At 40.4% G+C, this 23,917-nt stretch overlaps 1 protein-coding gene and 1 long non-coding RNA gene across 5 annotated transcripts; one reads left to right on the top strand and one right to left on the bottom strand.

Annotated features, from left to right (window-relative positions):
- Positions 1 to 1,325: 1,325 nt before the first annotated feature.
- Positions 1,326 to 12,862, bottom strand: LOC109395226 (uncharacterized). Its single transcript, XR_002126594.1, has 4 exons — positions 12,779 to 12,862; positions 11,444 to 11,608; positions 4,441 to 4,499; positions 1,326 to 2,326 (listed from the first exon to the last, which is right to left on the bottom strand). It is a non-coding gene; the product is annotated as an uncharacterized LOC109395226 (long non-coding RNA).
- MTIF3 (mitochondrial translational initiation factor 3) lies at positions 12,192 to 23,899 on the top strand. 4 transcript variants are annotated; one of them, XM_019666058.1, is made up of 6 exons: positions 12,192 to 12,501; positions 15,058 to 15,117; positions 15,624 to 15,688; positions 19,493 to 19,944; positions 22,551 to 22,708; positions 23,666 to 23,899. In XM_019666058.1, the coding sequence occupies exons 4-6, from the start codon at positions 19,494 to 19,496 to the stop codon at positions 23,882 to 23,884; spliced, it is 828 nt and encodes a 275-aa protein (XP_019521603.1). In that variant the 5' UTR covers positions 12,192 to 12,501; positions 15,058 to 15,117; positions 15,624 to 15,688; position 19,493; the 3' UTR covers positions 23,885 to 23,899. The 4 variants fall into 4 exon arrangements, with proteins under 4 accessions (XP_019521603.1, XP_019521604.1, XP_019521602.1 ...); XM_019666059.1 differs by lacking the exon at positions 12,192 to 12,501 and adding an exon at positions 12,692 to 12,799; XM_019666057.1 differs by lacking the exon at positions 12,192 to 12,501 and adding an exon at positions 12,966 to 13,146.
- The last annotated feature ends 18 nt before the right edge of the window (positions 23,900 to 23,917 follow it).

Below are 23,917 nucleotides of genomic sequence, written 5' to 3'. Positions count from 1 at the left end.
AGTCAATTATTGAAAAGAACACAAGAAATAGGTACTCTGGTGGAAGGATAAGCTGCACTGTTTATATAGGTAAATTTATAAAAGAAATCTCATTGACACACAGCCTGAATTTATAAAATATCTAAAACTGACTCATATACAACATAATACAAATTTTAGCTGTGTTCTAATTTTCACTTCTATAATATTCTATCAGAATATTAACCAAAATGATACTTTAAGATTATGATAATTTTTAAACATAAACTCCATGAAAATTCTGCTAAAACTATATTTTTAAATTGCTAAGACAAAAGTCTGAGATCTGAGTACCCTCAATTCCACAGGATACTGACTCACTGAGGAAAATAAATACATTCCCGTCTAATACCACATAAACTGAAATAAATACAAACCGCTTTTTTGCATAATAATAATTTTAGGGAAATAAAAATGCTGTTCATATTTAACATACCAATCACTATCTTACATGTCATTGGGGTAAAATAGATGCAATACTAAGAATAGAAATTTGGTAAAATGATGATCTTATACAATGAGATTGTTCCTGAAATGTTTTAACTACTTTCTTATAATATAATGTTTCCCTTGGCTTTTTAAAATTAGCCTTATTGATAAAAATAAAATTTATATACCATAAAGTCAACCCATTGTAAGTGTACAGTTCAACAAGTTTTTGTGAATTTATAGAGCTGTGCAACCATCACTACAATCTAATTTTGGAACACTTCCATCGCTCTAAGAAAACCTCTTTTCTATTTATAATCACTCTTTATTCCCACTCCTTGTTCTAGGCAACCATTAATCTACTTCCTGTCTCTATATATAATTTGCCTAATTTGAATATTTCACATATATAAAAAAACAGTAAATGTTCTTTGTGACTCACTTATTTCACTGACCATAATATTTGTGAGATTCATCCATGTTGTAGCTTGTATCTGTGCTTCATTATTGTATGGATGTGCCACATTTTGTTTACCCATTCATCAATTGATGAGCATTTGGGTGATCTCCACTTTTTGGCTATTGTAAATAATACTGCTATGAACATTCATGTACAAGTTTTTGTGTGTACATATGTTTTCATTTCTTTTGTTTGAATACCTAAGAATGAAATTTCTAGGTCATATGATAAGTCTGTGTTTGGCTTTTTAAGAAACTACCAAACTGTTTCTGAAAAGTTGTACCATTTTACATTCCATCAGAAATTTAGGAAGGCACCAGTTTCTCCACATCCTTGCCAACACTTGGTATTGCTATTCTTTTTTATTCTAGCCACCCCCAATAGGTATCTCATTGTGGTTTTGATTTGTATTTCTCTTTCAATTTTTAAATCCTTAAATTCATCCATTGTCAACATTTAAAACTTATTAATGCTTTTTTGTCATCGCACTTCCATTGTAAATTCAACTACTCAGTTTCCTTGAAATGGTAGTAACTAAAAAAATGTATACATATCAATAGGCTACTTGTAAACAAAAGATTCACTCAATCAAAGAAGCCTAGGAATATTAAGCCATGCTATCACAGGCTACAGGTACTAAGAAAAATAAATTAAAATGAAATAAGGAAGATTAGTTTTATAACCCAGTTTTAAATCTCATTACGAATAAGGAAATAAAAAGGTAATAGAAAAAGATTGGTTTGGAATCAGGGAAAATTCAGCCAATATAATTGAATGTACTGTTGTTCCTACGAGGCTTGTCCATGTCTTTCTGCGAATGACATACTTACTTTTCATAGGCATGCCTTCTGTTGATTACTTTAGATTACTTTTGTGGAGCACTATGTGCCAGGAACTCTGTGTGTGTGTGTGTGTGTGTGTGTGTGTGTGTGTGTGTGTGCATTTTTTAAATGTTAACAAGTCCATGTGGAATAAACTTTCGTAATCCCCATGCAACAGATGATGAAACAGGTTTACAGAGAGTAAGTGACTTGACCAAAGTCACACAGCAGCCAAACCAGCTGACCCATCACGGGCTGCAGGGCTGCACTCCCGTTGCTAAGCCTTATTGGCAACCAGCCACGTGGCTCTCCAGACCCCATCCCACTTGTACAACTCTTCACTGTCTTGTGTCTCCTTCTCTTGCTTTTTACATTATGTGTATGAATGTGTTTCTCAGCCCCGGTTTTGTCCTCTCATCCATGCCATCGTCTTTGCTCAGGATATCAGTTGTCACCCTTTGGGGGCAGCTCCCCACATGTGTGATGAAGCACAGGTGAGAGCCCCCTGGCCACACGCGGGTGTCCAGGAAGCAGGCGGTGGCCCAGCGACCAGGTCTGGGGCAAAACGCATTCCCGTTACTTGGCAGCTCTCTCCCGTCTAAGAAAGCAAGTGAGCAAGAGGCGGATTATAAGAATAGCTTCAAACCCATTCTAATTTGTAACAAATAAAATTAAATAAGTAAAACCAGTGCCAACTTTTATGTCTTAAACTATTGTTAATATAAAAACCTACCCACACTAGTAGTGTGTCACAGCACGATGGCGGAGTGTGAATGGAGGCACTATGAATTGCCAAAGGCTACCAATTTTGGTCTATAAATAATGCATCATAAACATGAGTCACACATACTTTTTCTTCATTAGTCCACATGATTCTATCACATGCTCTCAGAGCAATAATTTAAATTTACAGTTATAATTACACATAGATTCGTTTTACATTTTACGATGTCTATTTTTCATGGTGAGTGTTAATACCAAAACATTTGACAAAAGCAGTCATAAAAATCAATCAATTATGTACCGAAAATGAAAGAAGTGGTTAGACTGGGTTTTCTACTGTATTGTGTGTACTTTCTGTTTTAGAGGTGATGAGGTCAACTCAATATTACATGTGTGATCACTTAATAATCCTTTTGACAATGATGATGATGATGATGATGATGATGATGATGATATAGAATGTAAATTGCAATTAGAGTCCATAATGTAGTAATTAATCCAAGGAAATCCAAAGACCTCGTTGTTAACTCTTGTATGAGACAGACTTTCTCTGTGATTTTTTTCATAAATTGTTTAGACTTTCTGTACTTCAAATTCAGTAATCGTAAACGACTATAGCATTAAGCATGCTACTTAGCATAGATGTTTGTTTCAACAAAATATGCCGACCTCAGCAGAGCTCCCCAGTGATTGAGAAAAGTTCCTCCTAAAACTGTAATAAAATGCCTAATGCTCTCTTATTAAGTACTCTTAGCTCAAAGCCAGAAAGGGCAAGGGAGGCCTCTAACACACGAAGTCCTTTCCCAAAGCTCATACACTTTATTCAAAGACAGTCTGTTTCTCTTATTTCAGACCATCTGAAAAGGCTTAGCTGTGCATTTTACAGCCCACAAACTGTTCAACAAACACTTAATGTACATTAAAGATGCAGACCTTAGACAGGCTGCTATAGATGACACAAACCAGAAAAAGGGGGAATGGTTCAATTCCTGCCTTTAAGGAGCTCACGGTGCAGAGGACAGGATATGCCAAACACTCAAGTCACTATATTAGGCAACATAAAAGGAAATGCCACAGAATAGGCATATGTAAAATGACAGGGGTCGAAAGAAGAGAGGAATTCATCCAGTTGGGCTAAGGGAAGACTTCACAGAAGAGGTGCTACTTGGGCTTGAAAGATGGTTCCGAATTTCAGGTAGAATGTAAGGCACAAGCAGGCACAGAGGCAGAGAAGCACAAAATATGTTTAGGGAACAGCAAGTTGTCATTTAGCTTCTTGGCCGTAGTAAGTGAAGAGAGGGTTAAAGCTATAAAAATAGCTGGTTGCAATGAACAGAAAGTTACCATAAGAAAATTCACCCTAGAGTTATATCAAGACAAAAATGAAGACCAGTGGACCTGTGGGGACTGGAATGAGAAAGTTAGAAATGAAGGCCCCTACCCCCACTTCTCACAGGGCCCACAGTCCCGTGTCTTTCTGCCTGGTTCTCTCTGCATGTCTATTTCATTCTCCTCCCTGCTGAACCAATTCATCTGAGTGAAGAACTCCAGCATGTATGTGGCATCGGTTTGCGTCATGCAATAAATTTATAAGACTGTCTAGGTCAAGTCCTGGGTTGATTAGCAGCAGGTCCGGCTGCAGTATACAAGCTTGTTTCTCTGTCACAGTCAAGACATTCAGGCATGGAGTGTCATGGTGTTAGGACCCAGCTCCTTCTATCTCGTTGCTCTATCATGAATGGTTTTCATTCCATGACTCCCTCATGCTCCAGGGTGCCATCCAAGCTCCAGCTATCCATCCACCTTTCAGCCAGCAGAAAGGAGAAAGTGGAGAAGAGCACACTCTCCTGAGAGAACTTTCTGGAAGTTGCACATATCTGCTTATTTCAGGTGACCATGTCATATGTCATCTAAAGTGTGAGAGTGAAAGAGATTATTTTATATATATATATATTCAATTGACCAGAATGTGGATTTATGGCCACCCACCTGTTAGGGAGGCTATACACACAGTCTTCATTCTGGACAGCTATGTGCCCAGCTAAAACCTGGCAAAGAAGAGGATGGATAACCAATTAATACATCTGCCACAAGTGCTTTCTGACACCCAGAAAACCTCCCACTTTGAATTTGCAAGTTGTCATCATCTGTGGACTGGTTTCCTGAAGGTCAGGCTTCTACCCTGGTCCAATCAGCTGTGAACAAGAAGAGGGCATGGGGGCAGGGCTTTGGGGCTGTAGGGCTCCCCTTTCAGGGACCGTGTACAGGAGCAGAGGCCGAGAAAGGGGTCTGGGCAGAACAAACTGACGGACTTGTCAAGAACAATAGGCTATAGATAGGTTGCAGAGGGCGATAAATGCTAGTATGGAAAAATCACAACCAATTCAATTCAGCAGGCCATGGAAACTGCTAAAAGTTTGTTTTAGCAAGGAAATGGTATGAATGGAACTCTATTGAAACAAGGTTATCCTGGTCATGGTGTGTTGACTGATTTGGAATAAGGTGAGATGGAGAGCTAAAAGTCCCCTTGAAATTTAGAAACCTGGGATAACTCTTAAAGCTAGGTAGACAATTATTGCAAAAAGAAAGAGTAGTTTATGGTATAATGGCAAAAGAGGAGTAAGAAAATCTATAAAAAGTAGAATTACAAATTCAAAAACTATGATAGTTTGGGTCATATAGTATAAGTGGCATTTAATACAGGTGTGACTGTATTATATACCGCCATATAATATTGTACAGTCATAATGATACTCTTGTTCTCTAAAAAATATTCATTATACTATGTTTCAGAAAGCAATAAAGTTTGTAATACAGTATATAAAATATGTGTATTCAACATGGTAAGATGTTTTGTGTTCATTTGAGAGGTAGGCTTAGGTACCCAAAACATTCTCTTATACAAAACATCTTATTTCCCAAATAATAATGAAATGAGTCTTCACTATCCCTGAAACAAACATGTCAAATGTGTATCATAGCACAGCACTTAAATGTGTAGATTACGTTGACCTTGCTGACCAGATAGAAAACATGCCTCATGGAAATATAAGTTTAGCATCTAAAACCTCAGCTAAATGAATGTATAAACTCATTCAAAAAAAGGTGAGCCTCTTATTTATTGTAGAAATGCAGCTAAATGATACATGAGGACTTCGTATGATGCAAAACACTTGACATTGTCCTATGTAATCATACCTATCGGAAGGGGTGAATGTTCAATTGTTAAGCTAGGGTTTACATGGCTCTCTTTTGAAAGGACAATTTCCATAACAGTTTAGTCCTTGAACAGAAAATGTGGGGTAGTAACTAACATAATGATAAGACCATAAAGGAGGGCCGGCCGAGTGGCACATTGGTTAAGAGCTGGCTTGGGACGCCAGAGGGCCCCGGTTCGGATCCCACATATGAGGGCCAGTGACACTGCCCTCTACAGCTAAGATGCTGAACAACATCTCGACCTGGAGCTGGGTTGCCTTGAGTCGCTGGCGATGGGGTAGGCTGCAGCCCCTGTGGCAGTGGGTTGCCATGGGCTACCGTGTGTAGCCAGCAGCCAGCGTGAGCAGCCAGCAGCCGCTGTGAGCAGACGTCCAGAAGCCGGCGACTGATCTGCCTCGCCCAGGTAGAGCACAATGATGGTGCCAACTTGGGCCAGTGAAGCAGCGTCCTCCACAACTAGACTGAGGAACAAAAGGACAGCAACTTGTCTGTTCCCCTACCCCCAATTCCCCAGCTCTGTTCCCATCCCCCAATTCCCCAATAAAAATCTTAAAAAAAAAAAAAAGAACATAAAGGACATATGCAGAAATCTGTGACCATCTTCTTTGCTTACATAGAAATGCAAGAAACAACCGGTTCTGTCCTGTATTGTACTCTAAATTTAAAGAAATACACATAGGGGAAGCTTAAGAGAAGGCCTCTTTGGTAATTTTGAATAACAAATGGGAAAGCTATGCTAGAATGGTTGAAAGTGAACTACACAAAAGAAGCTTCTGGAAATTTGAACCCCTGCATGGGGGATTTTTTTCAACATCTCTCACAGCTTATTTTTTACTTAGCCAAGCAGGGAGTCTATTTTAAAGCTCCCAATTTGAAAATCATGGAAGCTTTATAAAGTCCCCCACCTGCACCTCTTTTTAGGAGCACAGTCCTTTATTCTCTAAAGGATGAAAACCTCTAGCCTATAAAAACTTTGTTAAGCTGTCACTATCAATAGCGTAAAAAAAAATAATAATAATGGTTGACAAAGAAGAAACAAATTGCATCTTCGAATCAGTTTTCTTTAAGCTCTTGTTAAAAGCTATAACCTCTGATGTTAACTAAATTTAACCTATTCTGACCTTCGCGGTGGCCCTTGACCTTTTCTTTCTTCTGCTTCCTGTGGCTGCTGCAGACAACTGGCCCAGTCCTTGGAAAAGCCTTCTCTGTGGCACACAAAGGCCCAGCCTTCCTGCTACCCGAGGGGTCAGCACCTGTACAGAGGAGCAGGTGACAGTGGACGGCCTGCCTCCTAGAGCAAGTTGTTAGGGTGTCTACTCTTCAACCATCATGCTGCTGTTTCAGGCATTCAAGCCACTGAAGTTCAGGTTTTCTTTGTGAAGGCAGTCTTTAAACAAATCAATCTATTGCTGTTCAACTGACTGTAAAATTAGTAGATTTACTGTTGCAAAAAAAAAAGAAAGAAAGAAAACTGAGAGCTTTCACTTCCACTTTGGTAAGGTCATGGATGCATCCTAGGCTGCCAACAAAATAGTCTTTAAAATCTTTGTAGCAACTTTCGGGGATGGAGGGAAAGCAATCAAATGATGACTAAAACGTACAGTGGAAAGTCTTCCCTATACAGTAAGCTTGTAAAACTCCACATTGAGGGACTTTCCGAAATGGAATAATTTGCCTTTAATTCCATTTCCCTCAAAGATGGAAAACAGTGAAAGTACAAATTTGTTTTATCACTGACATTATATTTTGTTGTCAGTCCTGCCTTCCTTAAATATCCTTGTGACTCAAAGATCTCATATGGGTATTTAAAAACATTACTGGATTTTATTTAAAATGTAAAATGCTGATAACTTGGTCTTGTTTTGCTTTGATTTGCACAGTAGTAAACATTGTATATTTTGCAAGGTTTCCTGCACTAGCTTTTTATATTTCTGCATGATGTCTTATGATGGTAATGGAAATCACTTTCACTAAGAGTTTCAAAATGACCAAAGTTAACTGAATCACCCCAATACTTGGTACCTTTGAAATGGAAACACATGGCTCTGCTGTTTTTTTGAACCTATTTTCTGCTTTATTCAGTTGCACCAGATTTTTCACAGATAAACACTCTTTTATCTTCATGTATGCTTTTATTTAGCAGTCATAAAGCATCTTAAAAAATTCATTACAATATATCCTTCATTTTAGACAAATTTAGTTTGCTAACTCACAACTACCACATTTTAATAATTGGTGCCATCACTTTTTGGCAAGAGAAATGATTAAATCTTGTGTGATGGGAAATCTTACACATGATAAATTTATTCTGAATCTAAGAACGGCTTGAGAGTTCATGTAGGGTTTTAACTCAGGTGTGGTCATCACCTATTCTCCAGCTGTTCTGTGGAAGCAGCATTAAGTAGCCATATGATGGTCTAGGTTACTTAAAGGAAAAATTCCCTAAGTCCTTACAAACACTGAAATGACCTGAATCTCCTTGCCAGGGGTTTTCTTTTTTTTTAAGCCTATGGATGCTTAGGATTGGAATGGATTAATCACAGTTCTGCCTGAGGATAGAGATTCTGTAAGAAGGCTTGCAGCTTGCAGATGTCATGAGAATAGACACACAGTATTGTGCTGAGAACAATTTAGGTTTTTGATGAATTGCTTCACACTCAAAGCCCCTGTACACCTTGCTTTTTACATCCCTTTTGACAAGTTTGTAAACACACTCAGGAGAGTGTGGACCTTCAGTTTAAATTAGGTTGGTGCAAACATTGTTGAAATTTTTGCATTGTTGAAATTTGCCTTTGATATTGGAATACATTCTTAAATAAATGTGTTTATGTTATACATCATTTTAATGCGCATTTCTCACTTTATGCTTTTTTGCTAATGACTTATTACTTGCTGTTTATTGTATATGTATTTTAGACTATGGAAATTATGTTAGACAAAAAGCAAATGTGAGCCATTTTCTTATTCTAGTTCAAAATGAGTCGTAAAGCAGTAGAGACAACTCGCAACATCAACAATGCATTTGGCCCATGAACTGCTAACGAACGTACAGTACAGTGATGGTTCAAGAAGTTTTGCAAAGGAGACGAGAGCCTTGAATATGAGGAGCGTAGTGGCCAGCCATCCGAAGTTGACAACAACCAATTGAGAGCAATCATCGAAGCTGATCCTCTTACAACTACACAAGAAGTTGCCGAAGAACTCAACATGGATCATTCTACAGTCATTCGGCATTTGAAGCAAATTGGAAAGGTGAAAAAGATCGATAAATGGGTGCCTCATGAGCTGACCGCAAATAAAAAAAACCTGTCATTTTGAAGTGTCGTCTTCTCTTATTCTATGCAACAACAACAAATCATTTCTCAATCAGATTGTGATGTGCAACGGAAAGTGGATTTTATATGACAACCCGTGACAAGCAACTCACTGGTTGGACCTAGAAGAAGCTCCAAGGCACTTCCCAAAGCCAAACTTGCACCAAAAATAAGTCATGGTCACTGTTTGGTGGTCTGCTGCCAGTCTGATCCACTATAGCTTTCTGAATCCTGGTGAAACCATTACATCTAAGAAGTATGCTCAGCAAATCCATGAGATGCACCGAAAACTGCAATGCCTGCAGCTGGCATTGGTCAACAGAAAGGACCCAATTCTTCTCTATAACAATGCCAGACTGCACGTCACACAACTAACACTTCAAAAATTGAACGAATTGGGCTATAAAGTTTTGCCTCATCCATCATATTCATACCTGACCTCTCACCAACTGACCACCACTTCTTGAAGCATCTCGACAACTTTTTGCAGAGAAAATGCTTCTACAACCAGCAGGATGCAGAAAATGCTTTCCAAGAGTTCATCAAATCCCAAAGCATGAATTTTTATGCTACAGGAATAAACAAACTTATTTTTCATTGGCAAAAATGTGTTGATTGCAATGGTTCCTATTTTGATTAATAAAAATGTGTTCCAGGGGCTGGCCAAGCAGCTCGTTTTTAAGAATTGGCTTGGGAGTGAGAGCTCTGACCAGCAGGGCCGCGGGTTAGGTTCCCACATGGGCCAGTGACACTGCGCCCTCTACAGCTAAGATGGTGAACAACAGCTCAACCTGGAGCTGGGCTGCCGAGAGTGGCCGGCAACAGCGTAGGCTACAGTGGGGCTACAGTGGGCTGCCATGAGCTACCATGAGCAGCTGTCCAATGGCCAGCGACCGATTGTCCCAGCCGAGAAGAGCTTAATGATCATAATACCAACATGGGCCAGTGAAGCGGCGTCCTTAACTAGACTGAAGAACAAAAGGACAGCAACTTATCTGTTCCCCTTCCCTGATTCCCCAATAAAATCTTTAAAAAAAATTAAAAATTAAAAAAAAATTACAAATTAAAAAAAAAGATGTGTTTGAGCCTAGCTGTAATGATTTAAAATTCATGATCCAAAATCGCAATTACTTTTGCACCAACCAAATATTAAACTGGCACTAAAGAGAAAGTACTGCCATTTAAGACAAGTTCTCTTAGCTAGATTTAGTTGGTACTACATAAGATCTTACACATAATAGGCTTCAATTCCCGCTTCAGCTAAACTACCCTGATACCAGCTTACAATCGAATGAAGGACGGGGTATATAAACTAACTATAATCCATTAACAACTGTGTAAGAGTGTGTTTAATATTTGAACCCATACACACTTTGTCACATCTACTTAACTTCAAAATAAACACAAGATTTTGACTATTTTAAGATTAGCCTCTTACGGTTATTGTGGCATCACGAAGACACAGCTTAGCGTGTTAAAAACTTTTCAAAGAAATCACCCATTGGGTACTTTATGGAACACATATATTGAACCTCAATGACCTCAGGCTAAGCAACTGTCTCCCACGCCTCCCTATTTCAAAGGTTCCCTTCATGACAGTGGAGAGAGGGGCGGCTTCGAAAGCTAACAGTCAAGGAGAGGGACAGAATATAGCCTTTAATCCTTCATCAGAGCAAAACACCAATATATGCATTGTGGGGAAAAATGTGTTCAGGGACCAACCATGGATGTTAACATGGAAATTACTCTGTGGTGGGAAATTTTGAAGTTTTAGAGTCACCAGGATTTGAGGATTTGGGAGTTTGGGTTTGTTTTTGTGTTTTTCGTAAATTATGGGTAGAAACAGTAACAATTGGTAAAGCTCTATACACTTCTGAGAGTCCCCTTTTATACATATATGAAAGCAGACAGTTTACAGAGGATTTGTGGTATAGTTAACATTACTCTCCCAAACCCAGATGTGTGCCTTAGCAAGTAGAGGTCATAAATACAGGAAGGAGTCCTGGAAGAGCCAGTGGCCTGCTTTACTCTTTATTCAAGGGTCTTCAAAGTAAGGCTCTCAGTGACTCTTTAAAAGCTGCCATGTCTCATTGCAGCTGATCAGAGTTCAAGAGATTAAAAAAAAAATGGCTTCTATCTGAGGACATGTCTGTTAACACTACCCTTTTCTGCTCATCTCCTTGCAGGAACACTAAAGTACCTCCTTTTGTTGAGACATCTGACAATGGCCTGTCTAGAAAATTTCCCAAGTCATTTACTCTGGACACATATGCTTTCAAAGAGGGGCTACAAAAGGAATGCTGGCAGGTACCTCCAGTTACCAGGGATTACTCAGTGTGGATTTATTCAAATAATAATCTTACCAAATTTCAAGTCCTTAGTTTGGATATTAAACTCAATTAATGTGACACACTCCACTTAAAATCTTCACAGATTTGTCACTCCACTGCTTCACTCACCACTTTAGCAGCATAAAGAACACTTAGCAGTCAGAGCACCAACTCTGGCACCGGGCCACCTGGGTTTTTTATTCTTGATTCTGCTGCTAGCTGTGTGATCTTGGACAAATTTTTCTTCTTTATGCTTCAGTTCCCTCCTCTGTGAAATGGGGTAATAAGTTTGTCCTGAAAAAGAAATGACTTGATAGAAGTAAAGCGCTGAGAACAGTGCCTGGCAGATAGATGCACAGGTAAATGCTAGAGGTGTAGCACCTATTTAGAACCTAACATTTGCAAGGTATTGTGCTAGTAGTCACTCTATCCCTGTATCTCCACTAAACAAACTTGTATCTTGGTATTAAGGAATAACTTGGGTAGAATAAAATGAACCTCTAATTCTTCTTGTTTAACTTGGAAATGGCCAAAATGCAAATAACTAACTTTGGACTTTGGGTCACAGAAATGACTGTTTCTGGGTTTTCACTATTTCAATAAATATTGTGTCTAATGTGATAGGCCTGGGACTTGATGTGGAAACAGAGTGGACCTGGTGAGGAAACTTAGACTTGGTCTTTTTTTTTTTTTTCCCTCAAGGAACGATTTAAAGCTAAAATAGTTTTCTCATCTGTAATAAAAGAATACCTGATTAAACTTATTTAGAGAGAATAAATAAAAACAATGTGTTCCACTGGACTACAAGTACCCAATAAATGTAATTTCCTCTCATATGATAAATGAAAGGATTCCCTAATTAGGTGACTCCACTAAGTCAGGACTGGAAATTCTCAGTCTGCCACTGAGGAGTTTCCTATTGAAAAAGAGGTGAGCGGGGCAGGAGGTTGACATCAGTAGTCCAACGGAGGACACAGCAGTCAGCAGCCTCGGAAACCAGTGGTGGCCTCCAAAAGACAGGCAGGCGAGAAACCAGAGCACTGGGATGCACCCAAGGTTGAGTGCTGCTCTACTGAGTTCTGCCCTTAGTATAACTGCCGACCTATTTGAAGCTCTTCAATTACATTTCTCGAATGTCACACGTCCCGGCCCCATCTGCGTCCTGTCTGCGGTGATTCAGCGCTCAGGTGGGGCCAGCATGCCGCGCGTTACCTGGGAACCAAGGGGGGCCTTTTACTTCCTGAGTCTGTTTGCTCGCCTGCAACACAGGGGCAGTACTCCCGACTCAGGATAATTAGGAAGACATTTATGACATATTTTATTAAATACAAATGACGTTTCTGAAAGTTCTTTACTAGCCATAGTGGGAATGTAGCCACAGAGAGGTGGGAGTCGACGTAATGTAACTAGGGGAAGGGAAGCTCTGATTGCCACACAAACTTGACACACCGGTCTTATTCTCACCTCTGGAGACACAGGAGCCAGGTCAGTGCAATTTCTCCGCAGGAACAGCCCCTCGCCCTCTGCATTTTTTAAAATTTTATTTTATTTTTGTCGGAGGGATTTATCTGTTGCGCCGGCAAAGCACCCTTCCCCAGGTCACCTTTCCTTTAAGAGGCGGGCCTTCGGCCCGCCCACTACGGAGAGCGAAGGGGTCTAGGCGCGTAGCCCGTTTGCTGCTCCCTCGCCTAACCTTACCAATTGCCGCCCCGGCACGGGAACGCTAAAGGCGAGGGACGCTGCGTGGGTGAGGGGACCTGCCGTGGGAGAACGTGGTCTTAGGAACGTGCCTGCAGAGGAAGCGGCATTGCATTCGGCCGCGTCCCTGGAAGGTCAGTGCCACCCATGCTGCCAGGCGCAGCGCGGAGAGGCCCCGCAGGCCCTGCCGTGGGGTCGGGGAATCGGCCGGGCTGTAAATCCGTCTTTGGGGCCACGCTGCTGCCCGGGCATCCGTGAGTCGCAGGACCCACACGCGGTGCCTGCCCTTCAGTCCCTTGGACATCCCACCCGGTCATTCTGATCCACGTACGCGCCCGCATGCACGCACACCGAGCGTCCTACGCCCCATCTTGGGGTGGGCGTGGCCACCGCTGTTGCAGGTGACCGAGTCCGCGCTGCTGGGAAGCGTGCCCGGCCTGCGTACCGGTGCTCTGCGTCTGGGCAGGAAAGGCTGGCCAAGCAAAAGCTGCTGGTGGATCCGTAGTGGGGAATGTTGAGAAGTGATTGGGATTTCTTCTTTTCCCCCATTTATCATTTAGTAGGCTCAGTAGCATAAGACTTCTGAAAGAAGTGTTTTTACTGAAAAGCTGCGGTGTCAAGTACATGTTATAAAAGGCCTCAGTCTAAGAAAGCAGAGTGGAGGAAAATCAACTACTATTTATTGTGCAAGGCACAATACAACAAAGAATAAATCAGATTCTGTCCCTGCTTCATAGAACTTACTGTTTACCGAAGGAGAGAAACTAATAAGATAATTTCTAAATTATAATTGTGGTAAATGATAGAAGGGAAAGATAAACTATACTGTGGAAGCATTTAATGTTGAGCTCAAACAAATGGGAGCGAAGTGAGTAGCGGGAGATCTGGGAGGTAATCAGAATACTCTGAGAAAGATGGCACTAGGCAGTGATCTGATGTTTCCTAAACCAAGGGAAGAGCATTTCAAGAATCTGAACAGCCAGTATGGTTTAGGCAAAAGAGTTTGTATAGGAGGAGGCTGGAGAAGTGGGAAGGGCCTTTTGGCCTAGTGAGGGGCAATCTTAAGGTGGGGAGGGTATTGGGTATGGTGACAGCAGTGCAGAGGGGAGAGCTGACTGCCGAATTCCAGTGTGGTCTAAGAGCTTAGTCAGCAGACTGATGGGAATCCAAAGGAGATGGATGGTAAGTTAAACTAGGGTGGTGGCAATAGATATGGAAAGAAGTGGATGGATTTGAGTGGTATTAGGAAGTAAATCTGATGAGACTTGGTGTTGGGTTAGCTATGAGAGTGAGGGAGAGTAGAAGTGGAAAAGACCACACATGGTTCTGAATGGACCAGAATGCTGGCCACTGAGGGAGTTATGGGAGACAGAAATGACCATTTAGAAGATTGACAGGAATAAATCCAACTTGTAATTTTGAGCCTTTGGTTCTGAATGTAAAAGCTTTTTAAGAAACATTTCCTGGGTTGTTGTTAGGTTATTTCAATAAAATAACCAAAAAAAAATAAATTAAAATTTTTATAGCTAAAAAATGGTGGTTAAGTAATTAGCCAAAGATATTATTGGCTTTTTCCAGTGTTGTAAATCAGTGTATTAGCTCTTAAACAGCTAACATAGGTGTGGAGAGTACTTCGTGCTCCTTATGGAAGAGCAAAACCAGAACCAAGGGACAGTGATGTGAGGTCTTGGTGACCACAAGTGCAGTCCTCTCACATTGACGCTACACAACGGGGGCTGGAAGGGGGCAGGTGGGACAGTTTGCAGGTCTGCAGACAGAAGCAAGGACTTTGTGAAACTCCTTTGGAAAGTGTGAAACAGATTTAAAGTCATAGGAATTGGCAAAATTAATTTCACAAATACTTAAACCACTAGAATCTATGTCACTTTGATCCAACCTCCCTGGAAAGAACAGATGTCAATATGAGCTTGTGAATATCAGAAATATAAGAAAGAAAAGCAGTGACTAAACAAATAATAAAAGTTATTTTCACTCCTCAGTCTGCATAGTTTCAAAATACATGTAAGCAATTTCATTTCTTACAGGATGGGACCCACCCCTGGTGATGATATCTACTAAATCTTGTATTCCTTGGAATCTGGAAGGTACGTCTGGAGGCTGGACCAGGTCAGGTTAACCTGCTGGCAGGATAGCTTCATAGAAGGTGCCTCCACAAGCCGTGTCACACAATGACATATGCACTGGGATGTCAAGTTGTCCACCATCGGGATGCTGAGACTGACCCTTGGTTAGGAGAGTGACAGCCAGAGTGTTTTTCCTGTTTCAGTTTGGAAATCATCTTTGGGTCACCCTTTGGCACCACTTGAATACCTTATTTCCTCATCAGCTTTTTTTTTTTTTTTAGCTGAGCCATCCCGCCACCTGTTGGCAGCTCACGGCTGCTCAGCTCGGGCTGACTCGAACCGCTGTTGCTCAGAGCTCAAACTCTTGAGCGAGCTCTTAACCAACTGAGCCACTCAGCCGGCCCTCTTCCTCATCAGCTTTTTACCTAATGCTTTTTGTATCCATCCTTGCCCGAATCAGTGTTTTGATTGGAGGTGGCAAAGTGGCAATTTTTAAATTACTTTTACTTTTATTCTCCATTTATTAGCTGGCATTCTCTGAAGAAGAGCTTTTCTTCATCAGCTGGGGATGACTCCAGTTCTTCCTAAAAAGGTAGGATAAATGCTTAGTTCTTATTTAATTACTAATTTTCAAAGTAAGGGGTCAGGATAACAGTCATGTATAGTTGTGGCAAATAATCTCTTTTTTTTATAGATTTTTGCATATTCAGTGTGTTGAAATGAATTTTAGTCATTAATGTTTAAATTATCACACATCTGGCCAGTGGGTGGTCCTTCATGTTACCAAACTGTAAATGAAATGCACACAAAATTTTAACACTGTCCGGGAAATCTGAAAACTTGATATCTGATGACACAAAGGAATGATTATTAGTTGGGATAATGTTATTGTGGTTATTAAAAAAATAGAAGAGTCCTTACTCTTGGAGGTGACATAACTGACGTATTCTGATGAGATAAGATGTCCTTTGAAATAGTTCATGGATGGATGGGGGTAGGAATAGTTGAGGGATAGAGGTGAAGCAAGTGTAGCCACGTGCTGCTAATTAATTAGGATGCTGAGGGCTTTATTACACTGTTCTTTCTGTATAGGTTTGAAAATTTTTCTAATAAAAACTATTGTAATTATTTGAATTTATGTGGATATTGCGCTTCAAATTTAATAACACATTTTTTTCTTAACTTTGTATTTATAATTTTATCTCTGAAAAGCTTATTTTGAAGAAGCGTGCACATCTTCAACTTGGCTGCTTAAAAGCCAAATTTAACTAGTATTGAAGCTTAATTGCTGTGTAAGTCAAGAAAATGTAAAGCTTTTTAAAATTTGAATAATGGTAAAGAACTTTTTAAAAAAGCATATACTGTAGTTACAGTATTTTTCCATTTTACCTTTTTCTCTTCCTGGGAAGTGTTTTTAAAGTTTAAAAAGATTTTACATCATTTTTCTGAAATATTTGGTAAGTAAATGTAGTAATTTATTTACAAGTATAAAAATACTTCCTTCTTATACAAATTTTTGAGAAATAATTATTTAGGAAGAATAGGGAAAAAAAATCAGTATATCTTCAACCTCAAATAACCAGGGTTTTTATAAATTTCATCTTTTTCCTATGCCTAGTTTATTTGCTTACTTGTTCTTAAAAGTCCTACATTTCAAAATAATATTTTCTGTTTTAATACGTTGATAGTTCACAGGGCACATTAGCTTTCATCTGTTACTGGTAGTTTCATCCTAACTCATAGTGAAATTTGCAACTTGATACTCCTGCTATTTTTCTGATGCTAAATGGAAAAAAAGTCTTCTCTGATCGCTTCAACTTTTCTGCTTTTTTGGTTTGGAGGACTTCACTTCCTCCACCAACAAATATCTGACTGTTTTATTAAACACTATCTCAGCTATTTAAAATGCAGTTTGCCCCACCTTAGAGCCTTTACAACATCTACAGCTAGAATTCAGTTAAGGACCAGTCAATTCATCTCACTCACTGTGATCTGGCCATCGATGTCACTGAGAGGTGGCATCTGACATACCAGCTAGAAATGTGAAGAGTGCAGCCGGCCAACATTGGTGTGGTTGGTGGGACATGACACATCTGAAGACCTAGAGGCTAGATGCCAGCAGACACTGCCATCCCTCCTGGCTGGTCCCCTTGGCTCATATATTCATTCAGCATGGACGTACTGACCCAGGTTCTAAGTACCAGTGCTAGGAACACAGCAGTGAACAGAATGGACAAGTTACATTTTTTCACGAAGCTTACATTCTAGTGAGGAGAGATTATAAACTTACGTGTAAATAAATATGTAATATGTCAGGCAGTGAATTCTGTTAAAAGGCTAGGTAATGGGTTTGAAAGTGATGGAGTGCCATGGTAGAAAGAGTGGACAGGGATGGCCTCGCGGAGTGGTAACATTTGAGCGAGACCTGAAGTAAATGAGCTGCACTGTGAAGGAAAGAACTCCTGGACGCAAGAACCCGGAGGAAGGGGTCAGTGCTTTGGGCAGAGGGAGGTGGGGGCCAGGTCACAGAGGGCATTGTAGGCCCTATGTGGGCTTGGCTTTTGCCCTGGCATGGGAGCCAGTGGAGGGATATGATCTGACTTACTCATTTTATAATAAAAGGATCACTCTGAGTGCTGTGGGGGTGATAAATTACAGAGGGCGAGGGCAGGGCAGGGAGACGAGTCGGGAGGCCTGTACCGCAACCCAGGGAGAGATGATGGCACTTTTGGAGCAGGGTGGTAGCAATGGAAAAAGTGGGAAGCGATTAGATCCTGGATATATCAGGGGTGCCAAAAAAATGTATACAAGTGGACTGGTCTGCGTTGCTCAAGCAGTAGTTCGCCATAATCAGAAGTGTCTGGACGCTGATGGTAACCTCTTGTAATTGCAGAAGTCAAACATGGCTTGTACTCATCTTTTGTTATCGATATGTATTGACTATTACAATTTTAATAGTTTTTTCCTTTCTTAAAATGTGTATACATGTTTTTGGCACCCTTTGTATTTTAGAGGTTGAACAGGACTTGCTGATGAATTGCTGAGAGAAAGAGAAGAGTCAAGGATAACTGCCATTTTGGCCTGCCCCCTGCTCCCTGCCCCCCCAGAAGGATGTGTTGTCACTGTATGAGCCAGGGGAGACTGAGGGAGGAGCGAGTGTAGGGTGGAAGATGGTGAATTCAGTTTGGGACATGACTGTGGGGTATCTAGGTAGAGGTGTTGGGTGGGCAATTAACTACATGTTTGGAATTCAGGGGAGAGGTTGAAGCCAGAGCAGTAAATGTGGGTGTTATCAAGCTATATAAGGAGGAAAGTGATGTACATCCCATCACTTCCTTTTCAATTTACTGTGCTTTTTTTCCCCCCCATAATACTGTTAACAAGGGTCATGGGTGGTGGTGGCAGACAGGATCAGTGGGTTGACAGGTGGGATCAAAGCTTGGGACCAGAGGGAATTTCTAATTTTAACAAACAGCCCAGGTGATGCTCATGCAGGTGACCCTGGAAACGTTCTTTGAGAAGCACAGCTTAAGGCGCCTCATCCTTTCCTCTTTCATCCTTGACAAGGCACACCTCTGAGTTCTTGATGCTCTAGTGTTTGTCAGTAAACCCTAGATTAGGGGATGAATGGGTCCTGTCATCCCTCCTTCGCCTGCACTTCTAAGCTTTACCTAATGTGTAAATGGAAGGAGAGAGACACTTATTATAGCAGAAAAGCAACTTAACAAGCAAAACTGCTTATAAGTGCAGCACCTACAACTGAAGGAAAACCAGTATCGTCATCTGTGTTTAGTACTGAATTAGTATTTGGTAGCCTTACTTACCCTGCAAGTGAGCTTTATGTTTGAGGTCAGCACTTTGATTAACGTCAAGGTATGTCCTTTCCAATAGTCTCACCTAGTTCTTCCAGTGGGTCAGCTTTCCTTATGGAGAGAGAGTTCCCCAAATAGTGCTCTTATCTTTTGTATGCCATCAGATATACTGATAAGTTGTTAAGTTTATGAATCGATGTTTTATGAGTCACCAAGGATTTTATAGACTACATCCTCCTTAATAAACCTTTGGATGACCTTTGCTTTTGAAGTTGGCACTGTAAGATCCATAGGAAACAGAATCAAATGAGGTATATGGGAAAGAAAAAAACGAAGACCGAAGCACTGTGCCAATGTGGCTTATTCTAACAAGAACTTGTAGTGGGTACAGTACCACCATGAATTAGTGTGACCATGGTCACCTGATGGTCCATGTTATTGGTATAAATTTCCTGTGCACAGATCTGTAATGTTCACAGATGACAGAGTTCCCACAGCCTCATACAACACCCTCCATGTACCACAACATCAAACCACAAGAACAAGTGGCTGAATTTTCATGGACTTTTCTCCCTATTTTTTAGGATGGCTGCTCTTTTTCTAAAGACGTTAACATTACAAATCATAAAGACTGGAAATAATTGTATTAGAAGATGTATTGGCATATACATCGTGCAGAAGACACCGTTGTCCCTTATTGCTTCTGCCCCAAGACTGTCCAACCTAATTCATGCAAAAGCTTTTAGTACTGAAGATACCCAGGAGCAAAGAAAAAAGAGCAAAAAGAACGAAACTGCTTTTAGTAACATTGGAAGGAAAATTAGTGAGCGGATCATTCATATATTTGATGAGAAGGGCAATGATTTGGGAAGCATGCACCGAGCTGACGTGATTCGACTCATGGACGAGCGAGACCTGCGACTTGTGAAAAGGAACAGCAGTGCGGAGCCCCCAGAGTACCAGCTCATGACCGGGACGCAGATTCACGAAGAGCGCCTGAGACTGAGAGAGAGGGAAAAGGCTAGGCCTGCACCTGGTAGGTGGTTCGCCCTCTGCCCCAAGTCCCCTAGAACCGCACTTCAGCAGCTCACATTGGGCGTTGTCCCGGTGCCTTGTGACATGGGGAGTGGAAAACTGGAAATTCAGTTTCACCACTGTTTCTAGTGCCTTTTTCCATCCCTCACTTATTTCTAGTCCTTTATTTTCCTTTTCCTTTGTCTCCTGTGTCTATCATTTCTTGCTTTAAACCTGTGTAAAATGAGAGATAAACACCGAAATAATAGGAGCTCTTGCAGCCCATTTGTCCTTTGCGTGGTCTCCAAACGCCAGGCAGGCAGAGTGACTGAGGGCTGTGAGATGAGACTTGGGAGAGATGCAGTCGAGTTCTTATCCCTGTCCTGGGCCCCTCATCCAACCTCCTTTTTTTTCTTTTTTTATCTCGTCTCTAAAATGCAGGTGTTTGGTTAATTACATGGAAGCACTTTCTAAACTGAAGTGATTCACAGAGCATCTCCCATTTTGTTAAAATACTGGTAGTGACACTCATTTACGTATTTTGTCAGTCACCTTACAAGGCTCTTGCCATTTAACCCTTATAGAAGCCCCGAACTAGATATTAAGTGAAGATGTTTGTTTTTCATGATTCCTAAGTGCTGTTGATTAAGATTGTTCAGTGGAAGACGTGCTGGCTGGGGCTGCTTCTTGAGAAAATCACACCTTGTGTGGCTTAGATTGTAACACCACACTTAACAAGGATGTTGACTGGAAAACACAATATTTTCCAAAGAGGCCAACGAGGGTGGTAAGGGCCCCAAACTATGACACAACAAAATTGCTGAACACACTGGAGAAGACGATTTACTTTGTCCTCATAGGGAAACTAGGACCAACTGGTAGAAAGCAAGAAAGTGTTGATAAAAGAACTCTTCTTAGAAAAATTACTTATTTTGGAAATTAAAAGCATACAAAAAAATATAATAAACTGTTACCATCCAAAATGAACAACCATTATCATACTTCAGGTTTCTTTAAAGAAAATACAGAAAAGTTGAGGTCCCCTGTGCTCCCTTCTGTTCCAGCCTCCTTCCCTCCCCAGAGGCCCTCGCTCACTCTTGCAGATTCAGTGTGTAGATCCTGTCCATGCTGTTAAACTCATTACAGGCACAGCCACAAAGTATAATAGAATGATTTTGTATCAAATTGTAAATGGCACATTTTGTTTTCAAGATGTTTCTATAACAGCTGTAGCTAACTTATAATTACCAGATGACATTTCATCGTAAGCATATACCATAGCTTTGTTAGTGCATTTCCATGGCCCTTGGGCGTATTTCCAGTTTTCATTATTATGAACAATGAGCATATGCATCAGTGTCTCTTTGTGTGTGCTCGATTCCATGGGGCAAATCGGCAGCACTGTGTGAAATTTCTAAATTTCTTTGCATCCTTACCCACACTTGGTGCTGTCAGACTCTAATTTTTGTCATGTTAATGGGTGAGAAACCATATCTTAGTGTTTTAATTTGTATTTCCTTTCATCATTTGCCTTTCCTCTTCATATTATTTTTTCTTAGGAAATTTCCTATTCATATTCCTTTTTTTCTTACATCAATGGTTTCTTTTTCTTCCAGATTTATAGGGGTCTTTATTCTGTATGATGCAAAACCTTATCTTAGATTTCTCACTCTAGTTTTTCCCTTATCCTGAGGTCATAAACATGTCCTTTCCTTTCTTCTATTTGTTTAAAAGTTGTATTTTTTCACATTTAGACAGTCCATCTGGGAAGATTTTTTTTAAATTTTTTTTTATTGTTAGTTTCAGGTGTACAGAACAATGCAATAGTTACCCTTATCACCCTCACAAAGTAACAACCCCCGTCCCCCCATCCACTGCCCTCCCACCCCCATATCATGCTTATCTATTACAATTCCATTGAATCCGTTCCCGCACTCTACTCCATGTCCCGAGGTTATATGTATATATAATTATAGTTGACATACAGTATTATTCAACATCAGTTTCAGAAATACAATGCGGTGGTCAGGCCTCTACATCAATGGGAAGATTTTTGTGTGGGTTGAAATCTAACTTCCCTCCATATGAAGCTTCTCAATTGTCCTAGTGCCTTTAATGCATAATCTGTTCCTTCCCTGTGAAATTATTTTCTAATCGTCAGGATTTCCAGACAGAATGAGTGCAGGATGTAGGGGGCTCCCCCTCGTCTGTGGTCTGGATAACCCCACTGGAGCTCGGAGGGAATCATAAAAGGATGAGCAGAGAAGAGTACTTCCCCAACACTTATCACATCACAAAGAAAAATAAGGATAATCAAGTTTATCAAAGCTAAACGTGTTCCTTTTAAAAGGACCATTCTTTTGGTGTTCTTTCATCAAATGATGGTAACAATAAATGGAGGTATTTCATATTTAAATACCCTTGCTTGGCAGGCAAAATATTGGTACCTTTGTGTTTGTCTCCCCTGTTTAAACAAGTATTTACTGGTCTGTGAAACCAAGGTCAGGGGAGAGGACCGTTAGGCCCAGTGGCAACCCAAGATTTTAGGAAGTCCATGAGCGCGCTGTTCAGGGCTCACAAACAGGATAGTAAATAGTCCTAGCACCAAGTCTCCCTGTTTCAAACTAGGACCGACTCTGACAAAGGAACTAACTTTTTCTTCAAATATTGGACAACATGATTTGGACACAAAGAATAAACAGATTCGGCAGTGGATTGAAAAAAAATACAAAGTTCAAATTACTGTAAAGAAAGGGAAGAATGTAGAAGAGCCAGAAAATAAAGTGGTAAGTAGAAGCAGGTATGAGTAATTGTGTTGTTTTCTGATCTAACTAAAATACAATTGTAGAAAATCTGGGAACTGTAAAGGCAAAGAAAAGTGACAATAGTTCCACCCAATGATGATCACAGCTTTCCAATTTGTTTTTCAAAATGCAAGCATACTGTATATACGTTACTTTTTCCATTGTAATAAATATTCTGCCATGTGAAAACATTCTACTTCATATTTAAAAGGCTATATACAATTCTGTTTTACAAATTGTAGATTATCTAACATTTAAATAGGAAAACTAGAAACTTTATAGATTCATTGTTTTAAAGTTTGTTTCCTCTATAAATGCCTGTAAGGCATCATATATAAAGTCAAAGTATCTTCAAGAAAGTGTGAGTTTACAATCCCAGGATAAGTTCATGGAATATCTGTGTCGCTTTTAGAGTTACATAACTGATCAGCAGATAAAAGGCAGCACCAGTCCAGTGGTTTTCAACTCTAGTTCCATACTGGAATTACTTAGGCCTAGGTCCCTGCCCAGCTGACCCAGAACCTCTTGAACCAGGTGTATTTTTCTAATCACCCCCAAGTGACAGTGTGAGTGTTGGGAAGCGCACTGGGCTAACAGTTTGGGGGATAAGCAGGACTCTGCCAATGCCTGAACCCACTGCTTTATACCTGTTGTTGCAAGAGGGCAGCCTGGGGCCCATCGTGGCCCCTCCATGCAATGGCAGAGTAGGGATTTAAAACTAGCAGGCTTTTCGTGCCTTAGGTTAGTTACATGGAGTTTGTAGAACTGCCTGGTCAGTGGACAGGTTTTTCAGTCAGCTGGATTTGTAGCATTTGATTTAGCTAATCACTTACAATAGCAATTCAAGAATGCTGGAGTTTATGGTTTGTAGAGTATTAACACTAGAAAGACTGAAAGACACTGGTTTTATATTAATCTTTGGCTGTTCTCCATTCTTAGGAGGAGATATTTAATCAAATCCTCCAGGCTATGCCTGGAATAGCCACCTTCTCATCCAGTCCAAGACCTGTTAAAGGAGGAAAAGCTGTGTTGTGTGTTCTTCGTCCTTTGAGCAAAAAGGAAGAGATGGCATATAGAGAAACTCAAGGGACCCAGAAAGGAGATCCTTTAAACAAAGAAAATGGAAACAGTAGCAAATCAGATGTCCTGCATCAGTGATTTTAATTAAAAAAAAAAAAGTGCCTCTGAGAC

Source organism: Hipposideros armiger, unplaced genomic scaffold (assembly GCF_001890085.2).
Source record: "Hipposideros armiger isolate ML-2016 unplaced genomic scaffold, ASM189008v1 scaffold_459, whole genome shotgun sequence".
Taxonomy (NCBI): Eukaryota; Metazoa; Chordata; class Mammalia; order Chiroptera; family Hipposideridae; genus Hipposideros; species Hipposideros armiger.
This window is presented reverse-complemented; position numbering and strand designations above follow the sequence as displayed.

Bases quoted from the DNA above. Each gene is read 5' to 3' on its own strand.
- MTIF3 (XM_019666058.1), top strand. From the start codon at position 19,494: ATGGCTGCTCTTTTTCTAAAGACGTTAACATTACAAATCATAAAGACT. The intron at 19,945-22,550 runs GTAGGTGGTTCG...GTTTCAAACTAG, and splicing joins AAAGGCTAGGCCTGCACCTG to GACCGACTCTGACAAAGGAA. The intron at 22,709-23,665 runs GTAAGTAGAAGC...CTCCATTCTTAG, and splicing joins AAGAGCCAGAAAATAAAGTG to GAGGAGATATTTAATCAAAT.